The sequence below is a fragment of the Cannabis sativa genome, chromosome 2 (assembly GCF_029168945.1).
Source record: "Cannabis sativa cultivar Pink pepper isolate KNU-18-1 chromosome 2, ASM2916894v1, whole genome shotgun sequence".
Taxonomy (NCBI): domain Eukaryota; kingdom Viridiplantae; phylum Streptophyta; class Magnoliopsida; order Rosales; family Cannabaceae; genus Cannabis; species Cannabis sativa.
Window position 1 is genome coordinate 70297970 of NC_083602.1, and position 23849 is coordinate 70321818.

At 35.6% G+C, this 23849-nt stretch overlaps 1 protein-coding gene across 1 annotated transcript in view; it reads right to left on the reverse strand.

Annotated features, from left to right (window-relative positions):
• Positions 1 to 8198: 8198 nt before the first annotated feature.
• The window catches only part of LOC115719732 (uncharacterized), a 59533-nt gene continuing 43882 nt past the window's right edge, over positions 8199 to 23849 (reverse strand). Inside the window, exons 2-5 of the mRNA XM_030648906.2 lie at positions 14652 to 14836; positions 14128 to 14194; positions 9213 to 9300; positions 8199 to 8490 (exon numbers count right to left, since the gene is read on the reverse strand). Coding sequence (XP_030504766.1) covers positions 8478 to 8490; positions 9213 to 9300; positions 14128 to 14194; positions 14652 to 14714 — 231 coding nt within the window. The 5' untranslated portion in view covers positions 14715 to 14836 and the 3' untranslated portion in view covers positions 8199 to 8477. The remainder of the gene's footprint in view (positions 8491 to 9212; positions 9301 to 14127; positions 14195 to 14651; positions 14837 to 23849) is intronic.

Below are 23849 nucleotides of genomic sequence, written 5' to 3' on the forward strand. Positions count from 1 at the left end.
CAAAACTCACACTTTTTTAATTTCACATAGAGTTTATGATCTCTGAGCCGTTGTAGAACCATGCGAAGATGTTGTTCATGTTACTGCTTCTCACCGAGAGTACACAAGGATATCATCGATAAATACAATTACAAAGTTATCTAGGAAATTTTTTAATACTCTATTCATGAGATCCATAAAGGTTGTTGGAGCATTCGTTAACCCAAAAAACATAACTAAGAACTCATAATGACTGTACCTAGTTCGAAAGACTGTCTTTAGAATGTCTTCTTCCCGAATTCTCAGTTGATGATAGCCAGACCGTAAGTCGATCTTGGAAAAAACTGTCTTACCCTGAAGTTGATTAAATAAATCATCAATACTAGGTAAAGGGTACTTGTTTTTAATGGTTAACTTGTTTAGCTCTCGATAGTCAATGCATTCGAAGAGTCCCATATTTTTTTTCACAAACAGAACTGGAGCTCCCCAGGGTGATACACTAGGTTGGGTGAACTCTAGATCCAGCATTCCTTAAAGTTGTATCTTTTGCTCCTTAAATTCTGCTGGAGCCATATGATAGGGTGCTTTTGAAAACAGATTCTGCCTTAGGTATCAAGTCAATAATGAAATCTATATCTTGCTTTGGTGGTAACCCTGGTAATTTCTCAAGAAACACATCCAGGAATTCCTTAACCACTTTGACCTCCTCGGGTCCGAGTATCACGGGCCTACCAAAATCAATCACAACTGCTAGAAATCCTTCACATCCACTGCGTAGTAAATCCCTAGCCTTCAAAGCTGAAATTCTTGGGACACGAGAACCTTGAACTGATCCAACATAAACAAATGGTTCCTCGTTCTCCAGTTGAAAAATTACCATTTTATGTTTGCAGTCAATGCTAGCAGAATATTTGGACAGAAAATCCATTCCGAGCATGATATCAACTCAGCCAAAGGTAACTCCACTAGGTCAGCACTTAGTTCTTTGCCTTTCATTCTGATTAGTACCGATCTAATCCATTTTCTAGAGATTATCAACTCCCGTTATATAGCAGGGTTCCAAACCCCATTTCAAAGACATCATTAGGCATACCCAACTGACTAAGTTTCCTTGATGCAACATAAGAGTGTGTAGCTCCAAAATCAAATAAAATAGTATAAGTGTAGCCGTTGATAAGAAGTTGGCCTATAACTACCGAAGGACCGGTTGCAGCGTCAGCTTGGGTGATAGCAAAGACGCGTGCCGGAGTAGACTTGGCTTCCAGCTTAGGTTCCTACTTTTTCAACTGGGGGCAATTTTTCTTGAGGTGTCCAACTCATCCACACTGAAAACAAGCTCTCCGATTACACACCCCAGGGTGATGCTTTTTGCAGGGCGGATACTCAAGGTAGGAGTAAGTCTGACGTCTCCCTTTGCCCTGATTTCCACGAAACTTTTTACTTTGACCCAAACTTCAAGTATTTGGAAAAGTTCTCTTCTTCTGTTCAATAGTGGAATCACCACTCTCCTTGCCAAGACCAAAGATAGGGAGAGTAGTGGTCCCACCAACACTAGGGACCTCTCGGGTCTCCTGCAGAAATTTCACTACTCCTTCTACTCAAAGAGCCTTATCAACCATCTCAACGTAAGTTGTAGCATCGTTGTTGGAGATAACTAGATCATGCCTGATCTTAGCGTTCAATCCTACCAAATACTTTTCCTTTTTGCTGAAATTCGTAGGCACTATCCCGGAAACCAGCTTGGCCAAGCGATCACACTTGGTCGTATATTCAGTCACTAACATTTTCTCACCCTGCAAAAAACTCAACAAACTCTTTTCGCTTTGCACTGCAAATTGCCTCATTGTAATACTTGGCATTAAACAAATCCTGAAATTCTTCCTAGGTCATTCTGCTAACGTCCCGAGTGAGGGACACCATCTCCCACCACACAAGGGCGTCTTCCTGGAATTGAAACGTGGCACACGCCACCCTATCATTTTCGGTTACTCCCATAATATTCAGTATTCTCCCAATCACTGTCAACCACTGCTCTGCTTTCAAAACATCAGAACCTCCCAAAAATATGGAAGATGCTTGCTTCTTGAACCGCTCGTAGAAAGGCTCCATACGGCTGCCAGCTACAGGTTGTTCTGCTGGCACTGCAGGAACCACAACAGAAGGTGGTTGCGAAGGAGGCTCAATAGGAGCATCCCGCTATCTAGGCCTCCGAATCTCTTCCTCTTGCTGAGTGATTCGGGCTTGCATCTCTGCAAACCTCTACTTCTAATCAAAAGGAGCCTGGGGTGAATTCTCTTGGCCACCTTTTTTAGCACAATCGTGTCCTCTGCCGCATCTACAGGGGTTTTGGGAGTTCCTATCACCCCGACCACCTCAAGTCTCAACCATTATGTGTTGTCCTCTTACGTTTCGCTGGTCGTCCATATTCTAAGACTTAGCCTGCAAACCCACAAGGCATGTAGGTTAAACAGTGGTCAATATATTTCCAAGACCGCATTTAGGGCTTAAACTATGTGTCACACATAATTACAATATAACTTAAACAGTTTACTAAAAGGTAAGAACTTACGGACTTGTGAGTTGAGCTCGACATTGGCCTTGATTGTACATATCTTGACGGTATTCAGTGAACAACCTGGTAGCTCTGATACTAAAATTGTAACGCCCGTACTTAAAAATTAACAAATTTGAAATTTAAACATATTTAATTATATTTATAAAATTTCATAGGTTGGGATCCCGAGTCAAAAACCACTATTGAAATACACATACCATAAATATACATTTCATAATAATTATTTTACAAGCCACAAGTCAGCTACAGAAGACAACTCAAAATGCGGTACGAACGAAACCCTCCAAGTTGCACTGCCGCGATATGTACAATCCTTGCCGGACCTCAACTCACTACTCCTATAGCTTGGATTTACCCTTATCTACACAAGGTAGAAAACTGATGAGTCGACAGACTCAGTAAGACATGCATAGACTCAGTAAGACATGCATAAATTGTATATATACAATGCAATATCGGCATGAACTGAAGCGCTCCTGAGCCCAAGTACAAGATTCACTAAATGGTTAAAAACGTTCTCAACGAAAGTACGATCGTTGTACCATATACACTGAAGTACCGACTCCATACTAGTGTTGGTAGGGCCATTATTGTACTTCCAGGAGTTACTGAGTGTTGTACCACATGCAGTCCCATTATACTCGTGTTGGTAACACCGTAACTACCCCTAAATAACCGTCACACTAGCTAGTCTGTTTAAAACCATTTAAGATAAAGACAATAAAAGACTTCTTTAATAAAAAAAATAACTAAGCATGAGATCTCATTATTTTTAAAACAAAACATTTATTTATTCATAACTTTAAAATATAAAGCCTTACAAAAACTATTTGAATCATAATCTTAAATGAAATATTTTTAAACCAAAACATCGTGACAATCCCCTAACATGTAATCCATGCCTCGAGCTCGCCACCCTCACTGTATAATTTTACCTTTACCTGCACACAGAGTACCCGTGAGCTAACGCCCAGTAAGAAGAGCTATGTAGGACATAACCCCCCCAACCAGATAACATAGTCATAAGTATAACAATATCACAGCATCAAATCAATTCATACCATACTTGCATACATATACCAACATATCATATCACATACTATTCTCAAATACAATATAACATCATATCACAATGTAATCTTAATGCATGCTATACTCACACACATAACACATAGTATCTTATCGCACATTGTCCTCACATACAATAATCTACTCCCACTCATGTTGATCAGACATGAAGTGTAACTTACCCTGCCTTGTGCTGTTCTCACACTCGGCATCCAATAGGGCAATCCCTTTTCACAAGTTGTACTCACCCATGAAAGGATAACCTGCAAGTAAACCCATACAAGCAGCCAAAAATATATCCTGCAGTGCTATGCTTTCACCAGCAGCAGAAAACCTATCCTATAGGTGCTATCATCACACAAACAGTCAAAAGCCTTATTACTATCACACACTAATAACATTAGCATATAACAACAATCTACCATAAAACATGTAAATACAAACTCATAATACAGTTGTATGTTTCAACATACACCCTGTGCACAGATGTCCACTCTTCTTACCTCAGTTGTTAAGAACACCTTCTTGCTACTCCAAGCACCTCAATAAATTTTCTTGTTGAGGACAAGATCCTCAAATCCCACTGCTTAAGACTTGTTATCTCGTCACTACTACCTATAACAACACATGGTTCAAGGCCCTAACATTAAAATTCGTACTCTTACAGTACAGCAGAAAGATCACTATTTTTGACCAACAAATATACTAATTCAGTGAAAGTTGTCTTCATAAAAATTATAGAAAATTTCATTATCTTTCCAATGATATAAAGATCATTAAAAATGGATTAAAACTGAGGTAGTTATGATTGTTTTACTGAAACTATTTCTGAGAAAGAATATGGAGTAACGAATTACACAACTTAGCAAAAATACAAACTTTTGACATTGAATGGTTCAGAACTAGAAGATAACATCTTCATCAAAGTTTTAGGAAATTAAATTCCCTTTCCAATGATACCAAAATCTTTGAAATTGGAATTATATTCAAAGAGATATCACAATTTTACCAAAACAGTTTTGCAAGAACAAGATTCAAGAAACGAATCACATGATATTGAATAAAACTAACTTTTTGACATAGTATGACTTCGAATTAACAAAAAGTTTCTTCACAAAACTTATGGGAAATCGAATAAGCTTTCCAACGATATAAAAATCTCTAAAAACGGATCAATATCAAGAGAGATATCATCACTTTACTGAAACTTGTTTTTCCGAAAACGAAAAAATATAATAGATCCGAACCCTAGATAACATTTAGCATTATTGAGCAAGAAAATATTTCATACCTCTTCACATATTTCTATTCGATGTCTCAAGCCCGCAAGCCTTGATTATAAATCCAAAACTTTAAGAATGAAGGTAGAAAATAAGAAGAATTGTGGAAGGTTTGAGAGGAGCAAACATGAAGAAGAATGAGGCTTTGACTAATTGGTTTGGAGAGGAAAAATAAAACTATGATAGTTTAGGGTTTGATATAAAAGATTATGAGATATCGTATTCTGATAGGTTTAGGTTAACTAATAATAATAATATATAATAAAATGCTAAAATATTATTAAATCAACAAATATCTAATTTTTAAATTTTAAAAGTAAGCCCTTTTATTTCGTAACTTTAGGCTCAGTTTTTACCTAGAAAAATTCCGAATTATGATATAACTATTTCTACAAAATTTATAGATCTTTGAATTATCTTTCCAACGCCACTGGAATCACCTCAATCGGAGCTCTAAAACTCTAGATATGATCATTTTACTAAAACAGTTTTTAATCCTGTGAATTTATCAAAACCTACGAATTTTTGTGACATTAATTCCATTATAATGTTATTTAATGCACTCATACAATAAATTAAACCCACTAAATAATCTATAAAACTCTAATAGACTTTCATATTGGGCTTTAATTGAGTAATTAACCTAATTCGTAAAAACACCATAATTTTACCTTGACACTTACTATAATTTCAACTATGTTTAGAAATCTATCAATACTATTCTAAGCAATAGTCTCTATTCACTATTAGTAGAAATACATGAATATTTATTCTCACACAAATTGTATAACAAATAAAATTTAAAATATATGTATATTTTTACTGGGTATTACAATTGTACTAGCACACTTAGTACTACAACTATTCTAGTGTTAGTACTGTAAACAGTAATAACATGCATTCATACATTCACATATATTTTTATGCTAATCTTACCTCATTTCCGTGCTCAAGTGTGTCGGTTAGCCTGAGTGGAACAGCAGCTCGACGCTTTATAGGGCCCTATATCACAATATCCGTAGTTCTTATGAGAGACATGCTAAAACACTTTTCGGAGACTTAAAATTAAACTCAAGATTTCCTTATCGATGAATAACATGGTAATGCCCTAAATATAACAAAAATAGAAAAAACTATAGTTCACAAAATTGTCCCAACTAGTAGGCCGGTTCCCCAACTGAAATTCCGGTTCGGCGGGGTTTCCTTGGGACCAACCGGTGGACCGGTTCCTACAGGTCCCCCCTTAACTAGAATTCCGGCTCAGTGCAGGATCCACCAAAATCACGCCCAACTTCTCAATTTAACCCCAAATCTCACAACAACTTCCAGATTGCATATACCATAATAAACTTAAAACAAGCAATAAACCTCAACAATTCACTCAAAAATCCAAAACACAATTAGAGAGCAAAGTTTGAGTTTTCAAACTCAAACCTTGCTCAAGCATTCCCACAACCAACAATACTAGCACAATTCAACCTAAATAACCTCAATTTAACCTCTAAACACAAGTCCAAACATCAATTGACACTATAGCACCCTAACACCCAAAATTAATGCAACTCAACTAAAACTTAAGAAAACAAGGAATAGATATGCTATAATGGTATACCTTAGATTGAAACACCTAAATCCTTCTATAATCCCTAGAATTGCAGCTGAAAATCCTTCTCTTTCATGTTGGTTCTTGGTGATTCGAAAGAGAAAGAGAGTTGTAGAGAAATTATAGGTTTTTCTAAGGTTATGTTAATCTAATATCAATTAATCAAATTTGTTTATTAAATCTGAATATTAATGTCCACAAAAGACAAAAATCCCATAGTAAAAAAACTAATATGCCCCTTAACATTTACAAAAAGCTTAATGACATCTAAAGGTAATTTGGTCATTTCCAAACCCCGACAATTTCTCAATGTTTTCAATGCCTAACAATGATGTCCCGCTATCAATAAAATTCTAAATCATATGAAAATGTGATTCTCTAACCACCCAACGTTGCGTTTCACTGCTACCGGACAAAAACACAAAAAACAAGAAATTCACATATATAGAATAATTAACACATTCTAAATTTAAATAAATCACCACAAATGCGTAAATCATGATTAATAACTTAATTTCATAATTAAATCTTAATTATTTAATATTCCACCATATCCACGTTAAGCGGTCTTTACAACTTGAGATTGTGTCGTGCTTTCAGGAGATGAGCCTTATGATGGATAGAATCGTTAGAGGTGAAGAAAAAAATATAAAAGATTACAGCATAGTAATGTGTACTTTCCCAGCCATACACCACAATGAGGCCCGAAAAAAAATGTCATCGGAGCATTGTCGGTGTGCACCGGAGCTGGAGAAGGAAGAGACGTTGTTGTCACTGCCTAAGAGGAAAGATTTGTGGGATATAGTGCTGGAGAAGAACCAATAGCTAGAGACGCCGTCGGAGAAGAAGCTCTTCTCTCCTTTGAACACCGCTTGTGATAGAGATGCTCTCAACTTGTCTTCTCTAAGTTGGGTAGAAGTTCTTAGCTGCCAGGGACAGATTCAAGCACAAAACTTCGACTTGGTCCACGTGAGAGACATTCACCAGCAATGTCAGTGGGAGAGAATGGACTGTGGCACCAAATTTCTATAAATATTAATTTGAGAATAACGATCAAAAAACTGAGAGAACCAGCTTTGGACAAGAATAGTCAGGTGGAGTTAAGAGATAACTCCATGTTGCCACTAACTTTACACTCTACAATTTGGATACAACTATCATTTAAAGAAGTTGCACTCGTCACTGTTAGTTGTGGCTTATCTACATAAGCTTGCCACATCTTGTCATCCAATCGGTTACTCAAGCTTTTTTTGCTTGGTCATTTTATGTTAGATTGTTTGAAAGATTTCAGAAGAACTTGTACAATAGATTGCAGAAGTATCACTTGCAAAGTTGGACATTTAATAGCAGGTGGCAAACATTTCTCTTTTATGCTTATGCAACCAGTGTGCCTCCCTTGCACTAGGCTTCTATTTTTGGGGTTGAGGAACAAGGTTTGAGACAGGCTATAAGGAGTTTTTTTTTAGATGCCAAGCCTTACCCTGTTCAGTTTCATATCCTAAAAGTTGTGTTGGTGCTGTCACGACCCGAGCCTTAGGTCGTGATAGATATTTAATATCCATAACTTGGGTGGTCAAAGGTCACACTTTGACCCTTGTAGGAAGATAAAGCTTATAAATGATCCTTTAATTTATATTACAAAATACTAATTTAAAAGTAATGGATTAACTCCTATATTAATAAAAAAATATTAGTAACAAAATCAGGACCACTCATCAATATAAAAGAATAATAATATCCACACAGTTATGTAATCACCGAATAGTCAGATTTAATAAGTTAATAAAATACCAAAATAGTACCTATCATCCATCATTCCTTATTTCTATCTAGTACATAGCTAATTTAAGTCATCCAGACCATCCATTTTAGCTTAAATACAAAATCAGCTTCATTAGAAGACTAAAGAGTAGAATAAGACTAAACTAATAACGACTTTCTTCCTCAACGGTATCATCCTCATCCACTAGCATCAAATTGAGTTCCTGAAATGAAAGAAAATAGGGAGCGAACTTATAAAGCCCAGTAGGAAGACAACTAATATCAAAGGACCCTTGGTTTAATAAAATTTTTGCATGGTTAGCTTTGTTAAAATAAAATATCTCATCACCAGTATCAAAATATATAAAAAAAAAAGTAGAGAGACAACAAAGAATCACAAAATTAAGCATCAAATGCATATCACACCGTCCACTAGAACCCTAGCTCTCAATACTAATAATAGAAACGACATCCAAAATCAGATAGTTGCATCTGACATCTACCATAATACCGGGGCTCAGATTTAATTCACTCCCTGTACAGATTCTAGGTCTTTCACCTACAAGTGAGTGCACACCTGATCTACCTATGATGACACAGAGACTAGGTCGTGAAATAGCAATATGCACCGAACATGATCAACATGGCTCTCATCAGTATAACCAAAGCAGACAAATAATAAGCATAACAAAACATATTCCTTATTGTTTTCTAAAAAATTCGGCAGCATAACAGCTGTATTTTGAATAAATCCAAAAATCATAACCTGCATAAATATTTGTACACAAAAATATATTTGGCACTTAGTGCCCCAGAACAATCTAGAAAATATGCAGATTAAGTTTTCAATTTTTCAAAAAATTTGCAAATCCTAAAATTTTTGAATATGTCTAATGTTATACAACACATATAAAAATCAAGTCCAATAATCAAGTTGAGTCCCTACCTCTCCCAAGTTGTTAAACTTTGTCCAAAAGACAATCTTAAGCTCTCAAGTCCCGAGCTCCAATTATTTAGTCCAATCTTACATATTACTGTCACCAATACAATCAAATGGTTAAATAACTATCATCGCATTCTACATTCAAAATCGAGTCCAACGACATATAATATGACTATATTTAAAATTTGGGATTCTGAAGCCTCACCTAAGTAGTGTACATTAACAATCAGTGGCGGTAAAAATCGGTGTACCGGAAACGTCACCGAAAATAGGGGTAGTGTATATCAAAACGACCACCTCAACGAGTAGATCACACTCATGCCAAGCGTTTGTCAAAACAGTACACGATATCGCCAAAAAGTCACCGAAAAGGGGCGGAACTATAAAAATATCACCGGAAAAAGTAGCGAGTCGGGCAAAATAGTTTAGTGTAGGTTGTTCTCCTAGACGAGCTGAGTTTAGTGGTGAAGACGTCTCGTCAAACGGACACTGGAGGTGACCAAAAAATCCGTTCAAAGTTTGAACCCCCAAACTTTGACTTGTGATCCCGAGCTAACGGCGGCGAAAGAAGCGGCGCCGCTTGGGGGTGACGGCACCATGGGTTTCGTTTTGTCCGACGCGTGGGGCTGGGCGGTGGCCAGAGATGGATTGCCGGAGTGTGGTGGTGATGGTGGTTATGGCTTCTTTGAAGCTTGAAGAGAAAAAAAGAGAAAGAGAAAAAGAAAGAGAGAGAGTGCTGATGCTGATGGTGATGGTAAAAAAAATTATTTATATTATATATATTTATTTATTATATTATATTATATATATTTATCCTCTTTGACTCGGTCAAAACCGAGTCCTTACAGGTGCTCTTCCTAGAGTCATATCGATACACATGTCTCACGAAGAACTTCGAAATACATACCGCAATTGACTATCACAACGGTCGAGCACCATTACTTCATCAGTTTGTTGATGGAGGACAAGCACGACAAGAGCAATTAGAGGCAACCAGCTATACCTTTCCCCAAGAGATACTACGCCAAACTAGAGACGGGGCTCGGCCAACAGCGTTGTCAAGGAAAGCGGAGTGAGGGTGGTATCTGGCTGCAAGAATTCTGGCAACCAGAAAGTTTGGTTGCTTTAAAAGTCTTTCTTGGCAAGCATCGCTTGATTGAAATGAGGAAGAGATCGAAAACTCAAACCTACATCTCTTTTGGGCTTGCAAAGAGTGGACCATTTGATCCAATGAGTTTTTGAGTGGTTTTAAACATTGGTTCCCCACCAAAAATCAACTATCCTGAATTCAAGAGACTTGCAAATGCTAACAAGGAGTCTGAAGTAAGCCATGGACTAAGAGGGGATAAATTACATAACAACTTTGCTCAAAACCTCTTTGCCTCCTTTGGAAAAAAATTTGTTTTTCAAATTTGAGATGTGAGTCCAGGCTCTTTCTTTGATGTAATTAAAAGCTTGTTTCTTTGATCTACCAAAACATTGAGGGAGGCCAAGATATTTTTCAAATTCAGTACGAATTGGCATTTGCAAATAATTCGAAATAAGAGTACAGTATCTAGGGGTGTACATCAAACCGCTCAAACCGCTCAAACCGCACCGCACCGCACCGCATGTTTTAAAATTTTAATTTTTATATTTATTTAATTAAGCCCATACATATGAGCCCAACCCAAGCCCATAAATCTTAGGGCAAAATCCATAACTCTTCACAAACCCTCTCTTCTTAGCAACAAACTCAAGCCCATACATGTGTATTGAAATTTAGAGTTGGAGGTTTGTGTTTGTTTTATTTTTAATCTATTGCTGAAAGTATGTTAGTTGTACATTTATATTGTTGTTGGAATTTAATTAGTTTCAAGTTTGTCATTTTGATTTAGGTGTGTTGTTGAAACTTTAAAAAGATTATTGATTTATTGTTGTTGTTATAACTTTTATTAGTCTCAAGTTTGTTGTATTTTCTTAAGTGTTTTGGAATAATTATATTAATGATAGTTTAATTATTTTATGATGATTTCAAAAAAAAAATGTGATAATTCAAACCGCATAAACCGCAGAAACCGCACCGCACCGCATCATTTTTTGCGGTGCGGTTTTTGCAGTTTTTTAGTATCGCGGTGCGGGTGCGGTTTGGAAAATTGAAAAAACCGCATGTGCGGGTTGGTTTGAAAAAATGGTTAAAAACCGCACCACCCGCACCGCGAACACCCCTAACAGTCTCTAAAAGTTGTGTTAGAAGAAAGGTAGAGGGAGGATTTTTGCAAATTAACACATTGACCAATAGCAATCTCATAATGGAGGAGAATGTCCTTGATTGCATTACAGGACTGGATGTTGGCTTGACTATAAAAAAATACTATCATCAGCAAAGAAAATATGCGAAATGGTAAGAGCAGTTCTGGATATTTTTAAACTAGACAACAGACCGAGGTGCTCCTACTAGCAGATAAGGGACAAGAAACCTTTAGAGCGTAAAGGAAAAAATAAGGAGACAAGGGATCCCCTTGTCGTATTCCTCTAGACGAGCAAACTGTACTCAAGACACGACCATTTAAGTTGAATATGTAAGTGACAGTGGAGATGCATCTAGAGATAAAATGAATAAAAGTTTGGGGAAAACCAAATTTTTCTATACTCCAGATTAATTTCCACTCCACTCTATCGAAAGTTTTTGCTATGTCTAGCTTTAAAGCCATTCAGCCTTTCCTACCCTTTTTCGGAGCTTTATGGCATGTGCCACCTCCGGAGTAACAATCATGTTATCAGATATAAGGCAACCCGAGAAAAAGGCACTTTGGTTATGTCTGGTAAGCTTATTGAGAGCTAGTTCAAGCCTATTTGCTAGAGCTTTTGATATGATCTTGTAAACGATGTTCCAAAGGCTTATTGGTCTGAAATCTTTGATGGTGCATCCAAGTTTGACTTTAGAGATGAGGGTGATAAGAATTTTATTCAAATCAGCAATCTCCTAACCATGATTGAGAAAATCGAGAGCAGCTTTGATGACATCAAATTTAACAAGGTTCCAATTTTTTTTGATAAAAATTAGTGTTAAAACCATTTATTATAAGGGCTTTATCCAGAGGCAATTGGAAAAAAACTTTTTGGATTTCATCATCCAAAAAAACTTCCAAGAGGGGAACCTTATCAAGAGTGGAAAGCTCTTTATCAATACCATTGAGAGCTCTGGTTATGTTATCAAGAGAAGAGTCAGAGAAAGAGAAAAGACTCTTGACATAATTCTCTATTTTCGACGAAAATTTATGGAAAATTTTGGTGTTTTGGTCACCATGCTTCAATCAATTCACCCTAAATCGTTGCTTCCAATACAACTCTTTCGGGTAAACTCTTCCTGGTAAAGTAATCTATTAAGACATTAATAGATTTATAAAATAAATACTTTAATCATATGGTTTAACAAATTGGAACTGAAAGAAAAGAAAATAATCGTGAATAAAATAGAGGTAATTTGTGGTTTGGTAAGAAAAAGTAAAATTACAAAATATATTATACACATTATTTTGGAATAAAAATAAGGTCAAATAGTCATTTCAATTTAAATGTATATTGTTTTATCACCCGCTCTTCTATTCTTTCTTGTTTTTCTATTTTTCTCATCCACATTTTTATCATTATGATTATTTTAAAATAGGATCCCCGCCTAATCCTACAATATTTCTTGACCAAGAAACTATAATAATTGCTGCTATGTAGGTGCCTTACAATATTTTTCTCACCCACCCTCTTTTCTTCCTAACCAAACAACCAATTTGTCTTCTGTCTTTTCACTTTTTCTCAAAGTTTTCTTCTTCCCCTTTTCTTCTTCAACCAAACAAAAGATTAGAGTGTGTAATGTGTATGCATCATTTAAGTATTGAGGCAGTGAGATTTGCCAATAATGTGGTTATGAAATAAAGAAAACTCAAAAGAGCAATGGGAATTCGAGGAGGTAAGAGATAGAAACCAAGAATCCAGTAAAAGAGAAGCAAATCTAAAAATCACGAAAAAAGATCAAGTAACTGGATTAACAAAAGCTTCTACATATCCCCAGCCATCATCAAAATCTGGTCCCACCCAATAACCAGAAATTATGATCATTTGGGTTTGGGTACATGAATCTACATTGAAATGACATGGTATTACTTCCCATTGACCTCTATAGGGTATCAACGGATGATACTTAAGACTCCAATTCATAGATGATATCCCTTCAGTTATGCTGCTGGAAGTAGAATCAGACTGTTTTGTGGCTGCAAATGCAATTCATAATAAATGGCAATATAAGGTTTCTTGAGAGTTCACTTCAAACAGTGGATAATGGGTTGTACATTATACATGTAATTGGGAGAAACTCCATCTTACTAACTTTGCAGAATAATTGTGATACTTTTTACAGTAGGAGTTTCCATTTGGACATTTTCCTTAAAGTCAAGTTACTCGTTTTGGAAAACATTCATGAACTATGATAAAACCTAAATTAAGAGCACTCCATAGCTCAATCTAAAGCTTTGGCCACTAGTCATGTGAGTGGATCACTAAGATGCACTAGACTATGTATATGCATTCCCAGCTTTACAGATTGGCATCTAGAAGACAATCTTAAAAGAGAAGAAATGAAAAATTCAAGACTAAACTATTCCATTCAAGTTTGGTCTATCAATAATCATTCTTGTATCTCTGCTCATTCTTCCATCATTATAACAAAGGAAGCTGCAGACTTCAGTTAGGTGTACTACTTAATTGCCACATTTCAGCAAGAAACTTTAAAACACAAAATCCAAAAACCAAAATTCAGAGTGTTATTGAAGTTCAAAGAAAATTATAATTAACATTTGAAATTTCAAGTAAACATTTAACATGTACAGTACAGGGGGTAAGAATAAAACTAAATGAGCATAAAATTGAAGAAGAAATTAAAAACCTGTTCTATAAGATGGTTGGCCTGAGACTCTAACTCTGCCCAAAACTAAATTCTTTGAATGCATCTCCTGTAATCATGTCCAAACAAACTATGAAGACAAATTTCACACATTGTTTAGTCCAAAAAATTATCAACAAATAGCAGGACAAAACCTATTACCGTATAAAATGTGTAACCTAGTTTAACTTGACAAAGAAAAACCATAATCATGATATCAGAATAAGTGTTTGGGGGGCAAGAAAATGCAGGAGGGTCAAAGAAAAACCAACCACATTTTGTAGATGTCCATCCCAATCCAACCGATTCAAAACTCCATTGCAGGGCAGAGAAAGTTGCTTAATATTTATTGAAAAATACTATAACTAGAGAGATGACAAATGGGATATTTCTGTAATTGTACTGTGAATTAGCGAATTCTTTGTTTAAATTATATTTTCTCGGCATTCAAAGAGGACACAAAGGGGACAACTGAGTGTAAAATAGGGTTTCTTTCTTTTCATTTTACTATTAAGGGGAGAAATTACCTTGTAGATTACATTTGAAGCTGATAACGGAAGAAGGAAGGTGAAGGAGACTAAGCACGCCATTGAAGCTTTTGCATTTGCTTCAATTTAATCAAAGCTCACCACTCAGTGCACAATTTTACTTTAACGGTTCTCTAAGGTGATGATTCTAGGAGCCATGTCGCAGAGGGAAAGAAAAAGAAAAAGAACAAAACTATTACGGTGTTTTACGAAATTCCTGAGTGTTATTTAAAATAATTATATCATGAATTAATTTTTACAAGAAAATAATAATAATATCATGATTCATGAATTATAGTACCTTTCAGGTTTGTTGTATTGTTATGGCCTATATGGTGTTTACATATTTGGTATGTTGTATTTTATTTAAATATAAATTAGGCATTCTTTTTTTTTGCTAAGTATAAATTAGGTACTTTATATGTTTAATAATACTTATTTGGTAATATATTTTAAAATCATACATATTTAGTACTTTAAATTTAAATTGTTTTGATAAAATTTTATCAATATAATAAAATTATCTAAAATGTCATGAATTTTGAATTTAAATTTAATTATTTAATTACATATAACTGAGAACTATTTGGTTAAATTAATAAAATTTTCTTGATTAAGTTTTACTTTAAGGTACCAAATTTAGGGGTGTTCATCCAATCAAATTTATACTATTTTACTCATAGTGCATCCTATCTGCACTATGTGCAGATTTCATGGGATCCAATCCAATCCGCAAAAGTACGAATTAGATCGATTTTTTTTTGAATTTTTTACTTTTTAATATTAAATTATTTAATATTTATAAAAAAAAAATATTTTTTTTCACATAACTAGGAACAAAATAAAATAAATTATTGTTATTTTATGTCTCTAATAATAAATAAAATAGCAAATAACAAGTGCGCATATCCGCACTTCACTGGTTGGATTAGATTGGATCGTGTAGATTGGATTGGATCAGCTATTTTATGAACACCCCTACCAAATACGTACAATTTAAAAATATGAGGTACCAATTAAGTATTATTAAAAATACTAAAAATAACAAATATGTTTTTCGTGAAAATGGAAGATATTAAATAAATATATGGGCTATTTTCAATGATATTGGAAAGTTTATTAAGGTTAATGTTTACCCAAATTTTAATGACGATGACGTGTCAAGAGTAGCAACACGTGGTACAAAAATATCGAGACTAAGTTAATAAGAAATATGTAAAGTCATGATCGTTAATCATGAAGGGTGGTCTGACCGTTAGAATGAAAGTCAAACAGTCACCCTTACCCCTAGCTTGAGTAAGGTGGGCATCTCCGAGAAGGAAAAATGATGGACTAACACCTTCGTAAGCGGAATGAACAATCACCACCCACCCACATGCTAAGTTAGTCTAGGGGGTATATACTACTACCCCTTACCTCCCAAAGGATGGTCTAGGGGTATACCTTCACCCCCTACACCCTCATGATACAAGTCATGAATTTTATCGTAGATACAATGACATTCTCAAGAGTGTATGGGGACATCCACATTGCACCATAACTACTGACAACGGACGAGGGGTCACCCCCTTCAAGTTGGGTCTCAGGGGGGTCACCCAAAGATGATGGTTGTCACCCCTCTTAAGTTGGGTCTTAGGGGGTCACCCAACGTGGTGGTTGTCAACCCCCCCCCCCTAACTTGGGTCTTGGGGGGGTCACTCAACGGTGGTGGTTATCACTCCCCCCCAACTTGGGTCTTGGGGGTCACCCAACGATGGTGGTTGTCACCCCCCCCCCCCCCCTCAACTTGGGTCTTAGGGGGTCACATAACGAGTATGGTTATTCCCCCCTCAACTTGGGTTCCGGGGGGGTCACCCAACGATGGTGGTTGTCACCCCCTCTCAAGTTGGTCTTGGGGGGTCACCCAACGAGGGTGGTTGTCACCCCCCCCCCCAACTTGTCAGGTCTTCGGGGGGTCACCCAACGATGGTGATTGTCACCCCCCTCAAGTTGGGTCTTGGTGTTGGAATTACATTACCAGGATCTAGATTTACTACCATGTATGTTGTTTAACATCCTAATATGAATTTCTAAAATAATGTAAATAAACACATATAAAGTTTAAGAAACCTTGCAGTGATTGCAGCGGAATATAATGATTCCTTCCGTTCAGATCTCTAGCCCTTGATTCCTTTCTGTAGCAGAGCATTATCAAGATCTGAACGTGGATCTCTTTCTCTCCTTCTTGTTGATTGGATTCTTCACAGTCTTACATACTATGATTGAGGACCAACTTGATGTGTGTGGGCACTTACTCAATCACTAATGCCTGAAATTATTTAGTGAAGAAAGGCTATAGGTTTCGAATTGAAGAAGAAACAAGAAGGAAGAGGTCTCATCTAGGTTTTTAGCTTTGGATGCATTAGTTTGGATGAAGAGACCATAGCCTTCCTTTTATACTATCTTCAATAGGGTTAGGGTTGAATTATATGGATTAAAAAAGAATAAAATATTGGGCAAAAATAACTTGTTGGCCGTACACTTCAAAGGGCCAATCTCTAGTTACAATTTTGCAACTTTATTTCAACCACTTATTCTTCTTTCAATAATACCATATTTTCCAATTCAATCCTATAAATGCCAAAACTATTTATTTAATAATTAAAATAATTATCAAATAAAATTGTCATTTATAATATTTATTAATTAGACTCCATAAAGTCTCTTAATTATCAAATAAATCCCAAAACACTATTTCTTCACAATCAAGCCATAACATAGTGAAAAATTCATAAACTAGACATAGTCTAATTTAGAATTATAATTGATTAATTAAAATCAATTAATTGAGTCTTACAAGCAGTTTGTCTCAACTAGTATGGGGACCATGGGCCTATATAACCGAGCTTCCAATAAGCAGACCTAGAATTTACCAAGGAAATTCACTAACTTATTAATTCCTCATTGCATCCACCATAGAACTTGGAATTGCACTTTCAGTTACATAGAACACTCTATATGTTCCACGATATAGATACGCTATTAATTATCCATTGTTATAATCCTAATAATCAATGATCCTCTATAGATGATCTACATTGCATAGGGATAAAATTACCGTTACACCCTTTCAATATATTTTATCCTTAAAACACTTGGCCACCTATAAATGATATTTTAGTGAAATAATATAATTACTAAAATGAGATCTCAATCATTTATCTCGATTCAGCCAAGCTCGAAAGAAATCATGGTTTCACTTCTAAATACCTATAGAAGGTATAGATTCTATATCTATGTTTAGCGCTCCCACTCAATTGTACTATCATGTTCCCAAAATGTACGTATCACCCTGACCAAAAAGTAGGCTTAACTAACAAATCAAAGAACATGAATAGCACTCCTGAGATTGAACCTAAGCATGTCAGGATTAAGTTCATTTGATCTAGGATCAACTAGGTGATATTGAATTGAATAAATATTACGGTAAATTTATCATATCTAATCAAAGTTCAATATCGGTTCCTTCCAATGTATACTCCATACATCCGATACTGGTAAACTTTGCCAATGCCTTGTAAAGGACATAACACTTATCCAAGGTTTAAGTATACCTATCGCTGATTATCATGCCAGTCTAAATCCAACTGACAAATCAGGGAATTAAACTTTTGAACATATAATCATGATTATATTCCACTGTGTTGACAACACTATAATCATGAACAAATACATATGTTCTTGACCTAATAGAATTTATAATCATGAAATAAACCATGTGAACCATGCAACATAAAATTATTTATGATCTTTATTAATTAGTAAATCTGATTATATTGAAATGGGTTTTATTTAGGACACAAAACCCAACAAACTCCCACTTGCACTAATATAAAACAAAAAGTGCATTTCAAATAATCTCAACATCTTGATATCCAAATCAAGTGTAGTATGTAGTATACTCTCCGTAATAGGATTTGACAAGTTGTATTTAATACAACCTTTTCTCCACCATTACATTTCCTTAATCACAAAATCTTTGGTATTGTGAAATTCCTCTGTATATGTCTATTCCTTTAGGGATACTGGATTTTTTACTTTTTGGCAACTACTTTTGCATTAGTCAGGAAGTAACACTAGTAGTCAATAAATGTTGGAACAAATGCCAAAAATGTATAGAAATTTCTTAGACTGAATAAGTATCTTTCTTGCAACTTTAACATTTAGTCTCTCTGGTAGACTTAGAGACTTCAGATAGGTTTTTACACTTCTCTAAAATCACTACTCCACCCCCAGAGTAATCACCATCTCATCAGCAGACTTTCTAGCTCTAAAGCAAGTCTAGAAATCTGATTTGGTGTAGTCTAAGAGTATTAAATACACCCTTATTGACTAATATATAGTTCCTCTTCTTGATCTTAAGATTCACTTGATTGTCTTCCAATGTTCCTTTCCTGGAATAATCTGATACCTACTCATTACTCCCACTCAACAGCAGGTGTTCGGTCTAATGCATAGGAAAGCATATCTGAGACCTCTCACTGTTGATTCAAGGAATTCCTTCATGGCTTTATCTTTTCTAGAATAGTTGAGACATTTCCTTAGATAAATAAAATCTATGTCTAGAAGTCGAGAAGCTTCTATAGAGTGCTATTAGAAAAATGCTCCAGCATCTTACTAAAGTAAGTTGCTTGTACTAAAGTAAATTACCAGGTTTACCACAAGCCATAGGTTTAGATAAGCTCAAACCTATAATACTAGGAACAGGAAGTTTTGTTAAGTTCATTGAATAGACTTACTAACGAAATTTTCATGTAACGTCCCCGCTTCAAGCCTCCATTGGGTCCTTCCACCCACGGAATAATGGCTCTTATACACGAGTACGCCACTCTGGCTGCTTCCTGGATTGATGACTGACCCTACAGACCAACACGAGTGTTTCCAGCGTGCTTTGTCCTCACTCACACACATCCTGGGAAAACTTCCCAGGAGGTCACCCATCCTTGAAATTGCTCCCAAGCCAAGCACGCTTAACTGTGGAGTTCTTTCGAGATGGGCTACCGAAAAACAAGATGCACCTTGTTGATATAGGTAGTACCGATCAATCCATTTAAGCCTCTTCAACCGCGTAGTCCCATACCTACACGGTCTCGGAATCATCCCACTTGACCTTCCCCAGGCGGTGTGGGATTGCACGGCTTTCCCCGGTATTTCCCCTTACGGATCACGGGATTGCGGGTCACGATCACCCCCCTTACGAGGTCCGACGTCCTCGTCGACCACACTTCCGCCGGGTCGAGGCTCGATACCATTTGTAACGTCCCCGCTTCAAGCCTCCATCGGGTCCTTCCACCCACGGAATAATGGCTCTTATACACGAGTACGCCAGCTTCAGCTTCTGGATTGATGACTGACCCTACAGACCAACACGAGTGTTTCCAGCGTGCTTTGTCCTCACTCACACACATCCTGGGAAAACTTCCCAGGAGGTCACCCATCCTTGAAATTGCTCCCAAGCCAAGCACGCTTAACTGTGGAGTTCTTTCGAGATGGGCTACCGAAAAACAAGATGCACCTTGTTGATATAGGTAGTACCAATCAATCCATTTAAGCCCTCTTCAACTGTGTAGTCCCATACCTACACAGTCTCAGAATCATCCCACTTGACCTTCCCCAGGCGGTGTGGGATTGCACAGCTTACCCGGTATTTCCCCTTACGGATCACAGGATTACTGACTGTCACATTTCATTTCTTGTCCTTGTAATAGAAAATTTTTGGTTGTTCCAAATGAATGGTTTTAACCATAGTTCTCTTGGCTTTGCTTCTTAGTTTCTTATTCTGACAATCCATTATGAATCTATGGCATTTATATCTTGTTCATAGTGGTTTTGACAAGATCATTCTCTGCAAAGAGTTAATATGCCTATATCCACTGAAAGTAAGTTCATCTCATTCGCAGATGGATGAACATTCAGGGGTGGATATGAGTTTTTCGTTGTATTCTTAAAGCGATCACTCTAGATTATACCTTATGCAAAGAAATTTGAAATGTTTGAACAATTTCATGAATTTCTAGCAATGGAGAAAAACCATTAAGGTAAGTGGTTAAAGATCTTGCGAACTGATAGGGGTGGAGAAATAGTTAGTAGATATGTCGTTCAAAGATCATTAAATTGATTTTTTTTTTAATTATATCCAAACTTACCTCCCCAGAAATTCGAGTTACATATTGATGATTAGTTACTAGTCGTTGCTTAAGTCCTTCTATGGTAATACAATTTAAGAATGATGCAATGGTTAGGTACTTAGTGTAAAACATTACTAGATTCATGGATGACCTAATCGAAATCTTAAGAAAAGATAGACCTTTTAACCATGGTTTGCATGTTTGTTAGCTATTCTAAGTGATTAGGGGTGGACCATCCCATAGTCAATAGATAAGAAAGTGTTTGTTTAAACAAATAATAATTTTCTAAGAAAATGACTAAGTCTGAAAATAAAGTAGCAAATAAAGGAGATATTTTTTTCTTTCTTGATTCAAATAGTGTTCTATCATCTTATTCGATACAAGATGATCCCAGTGCCTCTGTTGTCTTAACACAACTGAAGAGGTTAATACCATTTAGTTTTCTTACACATAATTCACGGTAATTTGTCGTAGTGGGAGGGTTTTTAGGAACTCACCTTCTTATGACTTGGAAGACACTAGTAATTAAAATCCATTGTGAGTTTAAACAAGTAATGGATTGTCAAGATAAGAAACAAAGAAGAAAAGCCAATAGAACTATAGTTTGATCCATTCACATGGAGTAGCCTAAAGTTTTCTATTACAAGGACATAAAAGGAAATTTTTGTTAATAAGTCTATTCAATGGACTTAACAAAACTTCTTGTTCCTAGTATTATAGGTTTGAGTTTATCTAAACCTATGGCTTGTGGTATACCTGGTAATTACTTACTCTAATGCAAGCAACTTACTTTAGTAAGATGCTGAAGCTTTTTCTTTCTAATGGCAATCTATAGAAGCTTCTCGACTTCTAGGCATAGATTTTATTTATCTAAGGAAAAGTCTCAACTACTCCAGAAAAGATAAAGTCATGGAAAAATTTCTTAAATCAATAGTGAGAGGTCTCAGATATGCTTTAGTATGCCTTAGACCAGACACCTGCTGTTGAGTGGGAGTAATGAGTAGGTATCAGATTAATCCAGGAGAGGAACATTGGAAGACAATCAAGTAAATCTTAAGATTAAGAAGAGGAACTATATGTTAGTCGATAAGGGTGTGTTTAAAACTCTTAGACTACACCACATCAGATTTCTAGACTTGCCTTTGTGCTAAAAAGTCTGCTGATAAGATGGTGATTACTCTGGGGTGGAGTAGTAATTTTGGAGAAGTATAAAAACCTATCTGAAATCTCTTGGTCTACCAGAGAGAGACTGAATGTTAAAGATGAAGTAAAGGTACTTATTCAGTCTAAGGAAAGTTCTATACATTTTTGGCACCGTTCCAACTTGTCTTAACTACTAGTGTTATTTCCTGATTAACCAAAAAGTAGTTGTCAAAAGTATAGAATCCAGTATCCCAAGAGAGTAGACATATAGAGAGAAATTTCACAATATCAAGGATTTTGTGATTAAGGAAGAGTAATGGTGGAGAAAAGGTTGGGTTTAATACAACCTGTCAGATCCTATTACGAGGAGTATACTACTACTACACTTGATTTGTATATCAAGGTGTTGAGATTATTTGAAATGCACATTTTGTTTTATATTAGTGCAAGTGGGAGTTTGTTGGGTTTTATGCCCTAAATAAACTCATTTCAATATAATCAGATTTACTTATTAATAAAGATTAGAAATAACATTTAATGTTGTATGGTTCACATGATTTATTTCATGATTATATATATAATGTATAAATTCTATTTAAGTCCAGAATATATGAATTTGTTAATGATTATAGTGTTGTCAGCACAGTGAAATATAATCTTAATTATATGTTCGAAAGTTTATTCCCTGATTTGTCAGAACACTGGATTTAGACTGACATGGTATAATCAGCGATTGGTATTCTTAGACCTTGGATAAGTGGTATGTCCTTTCCAGGGCATTGGCAAAGTTTACCAGTATCGAATGTATGGAGTATACATCGGAAGGGACCGTTATTGAACTTTGATTAGATATATTAAAATTTATCGTAATATCTATTCAATTCAATATCACCCGTTAATCCTAGATCAAATGATCTTAATCCTTATATGGTTAGGTTCGATCTCAAGAGTATTATACATATTCTTTGATTTGTTAGTTAAGCCTACTTTTGGGTCAGGGTGATACGTACATTTTGGGAACATGATAGTATAATTGAGTGGGAGCGCTAACATAAATATGGAGTCTATAACTTCTATAGGAATTTAGAAGTGAAACGATGATATCTTTCGAGCTTGGCTAAACAGAGATAAATGGTGGAGATCTCATTTCACTTCGCTGAAATATCATTTATACAGAGCTAAGTGTTTTAAGGAGAAAATACATTGAATGTGTAACGGTAATTTAGTGCCTATTCAATGTAGATCATCTATTAGGGTGTCATTGATCAAATTAGGATTATAACAATGGATAACTAATGACATATCTATATCGTGGAACATAAAGAGCATTCTATATGACTGAGAGTGCAATTCCAAGTTCTAAGTGTGGATTCAATAAGGAATTAATAAGTTAGGGAATTTACTTGGTAAATTCGGTTTGACTTATTGGAAGCTCGGAAATATAGGCCCATGGTCCCCATGCTAGTTGAGACCATACTGCTTGTAAGACTCAGTTAATTGATTTTGATTAATCAATTATAATTCTAAAGTTAGACTATGTCTAGTTTATGAATTTTCACTATGTTATGGCTTGATTGTGAAGAAATAGTGTTTTGGGGTTTATTTGTTAATTAAGAGACTTTATGGAGTCTAATTAATAGATATTATAAATGACAATTTTATTTGATAGTTATTTTAATTATTAAATAAATAGTTTGACATTTATAAGGTTGAATTGAAAAATATGGTGTTATTGAAAAGAAGAATAAGTGTTGAAATAAAGTGGCAAAATTGTGACTTGAGATTGGTCCACTTATTGTATACAGCCAAGAGGTATTTTTACCCAATATTTTATTCTTTTTTAATCCATTTAATTCAACCCTAACCCTATTGAAGAATAGTATAAAAT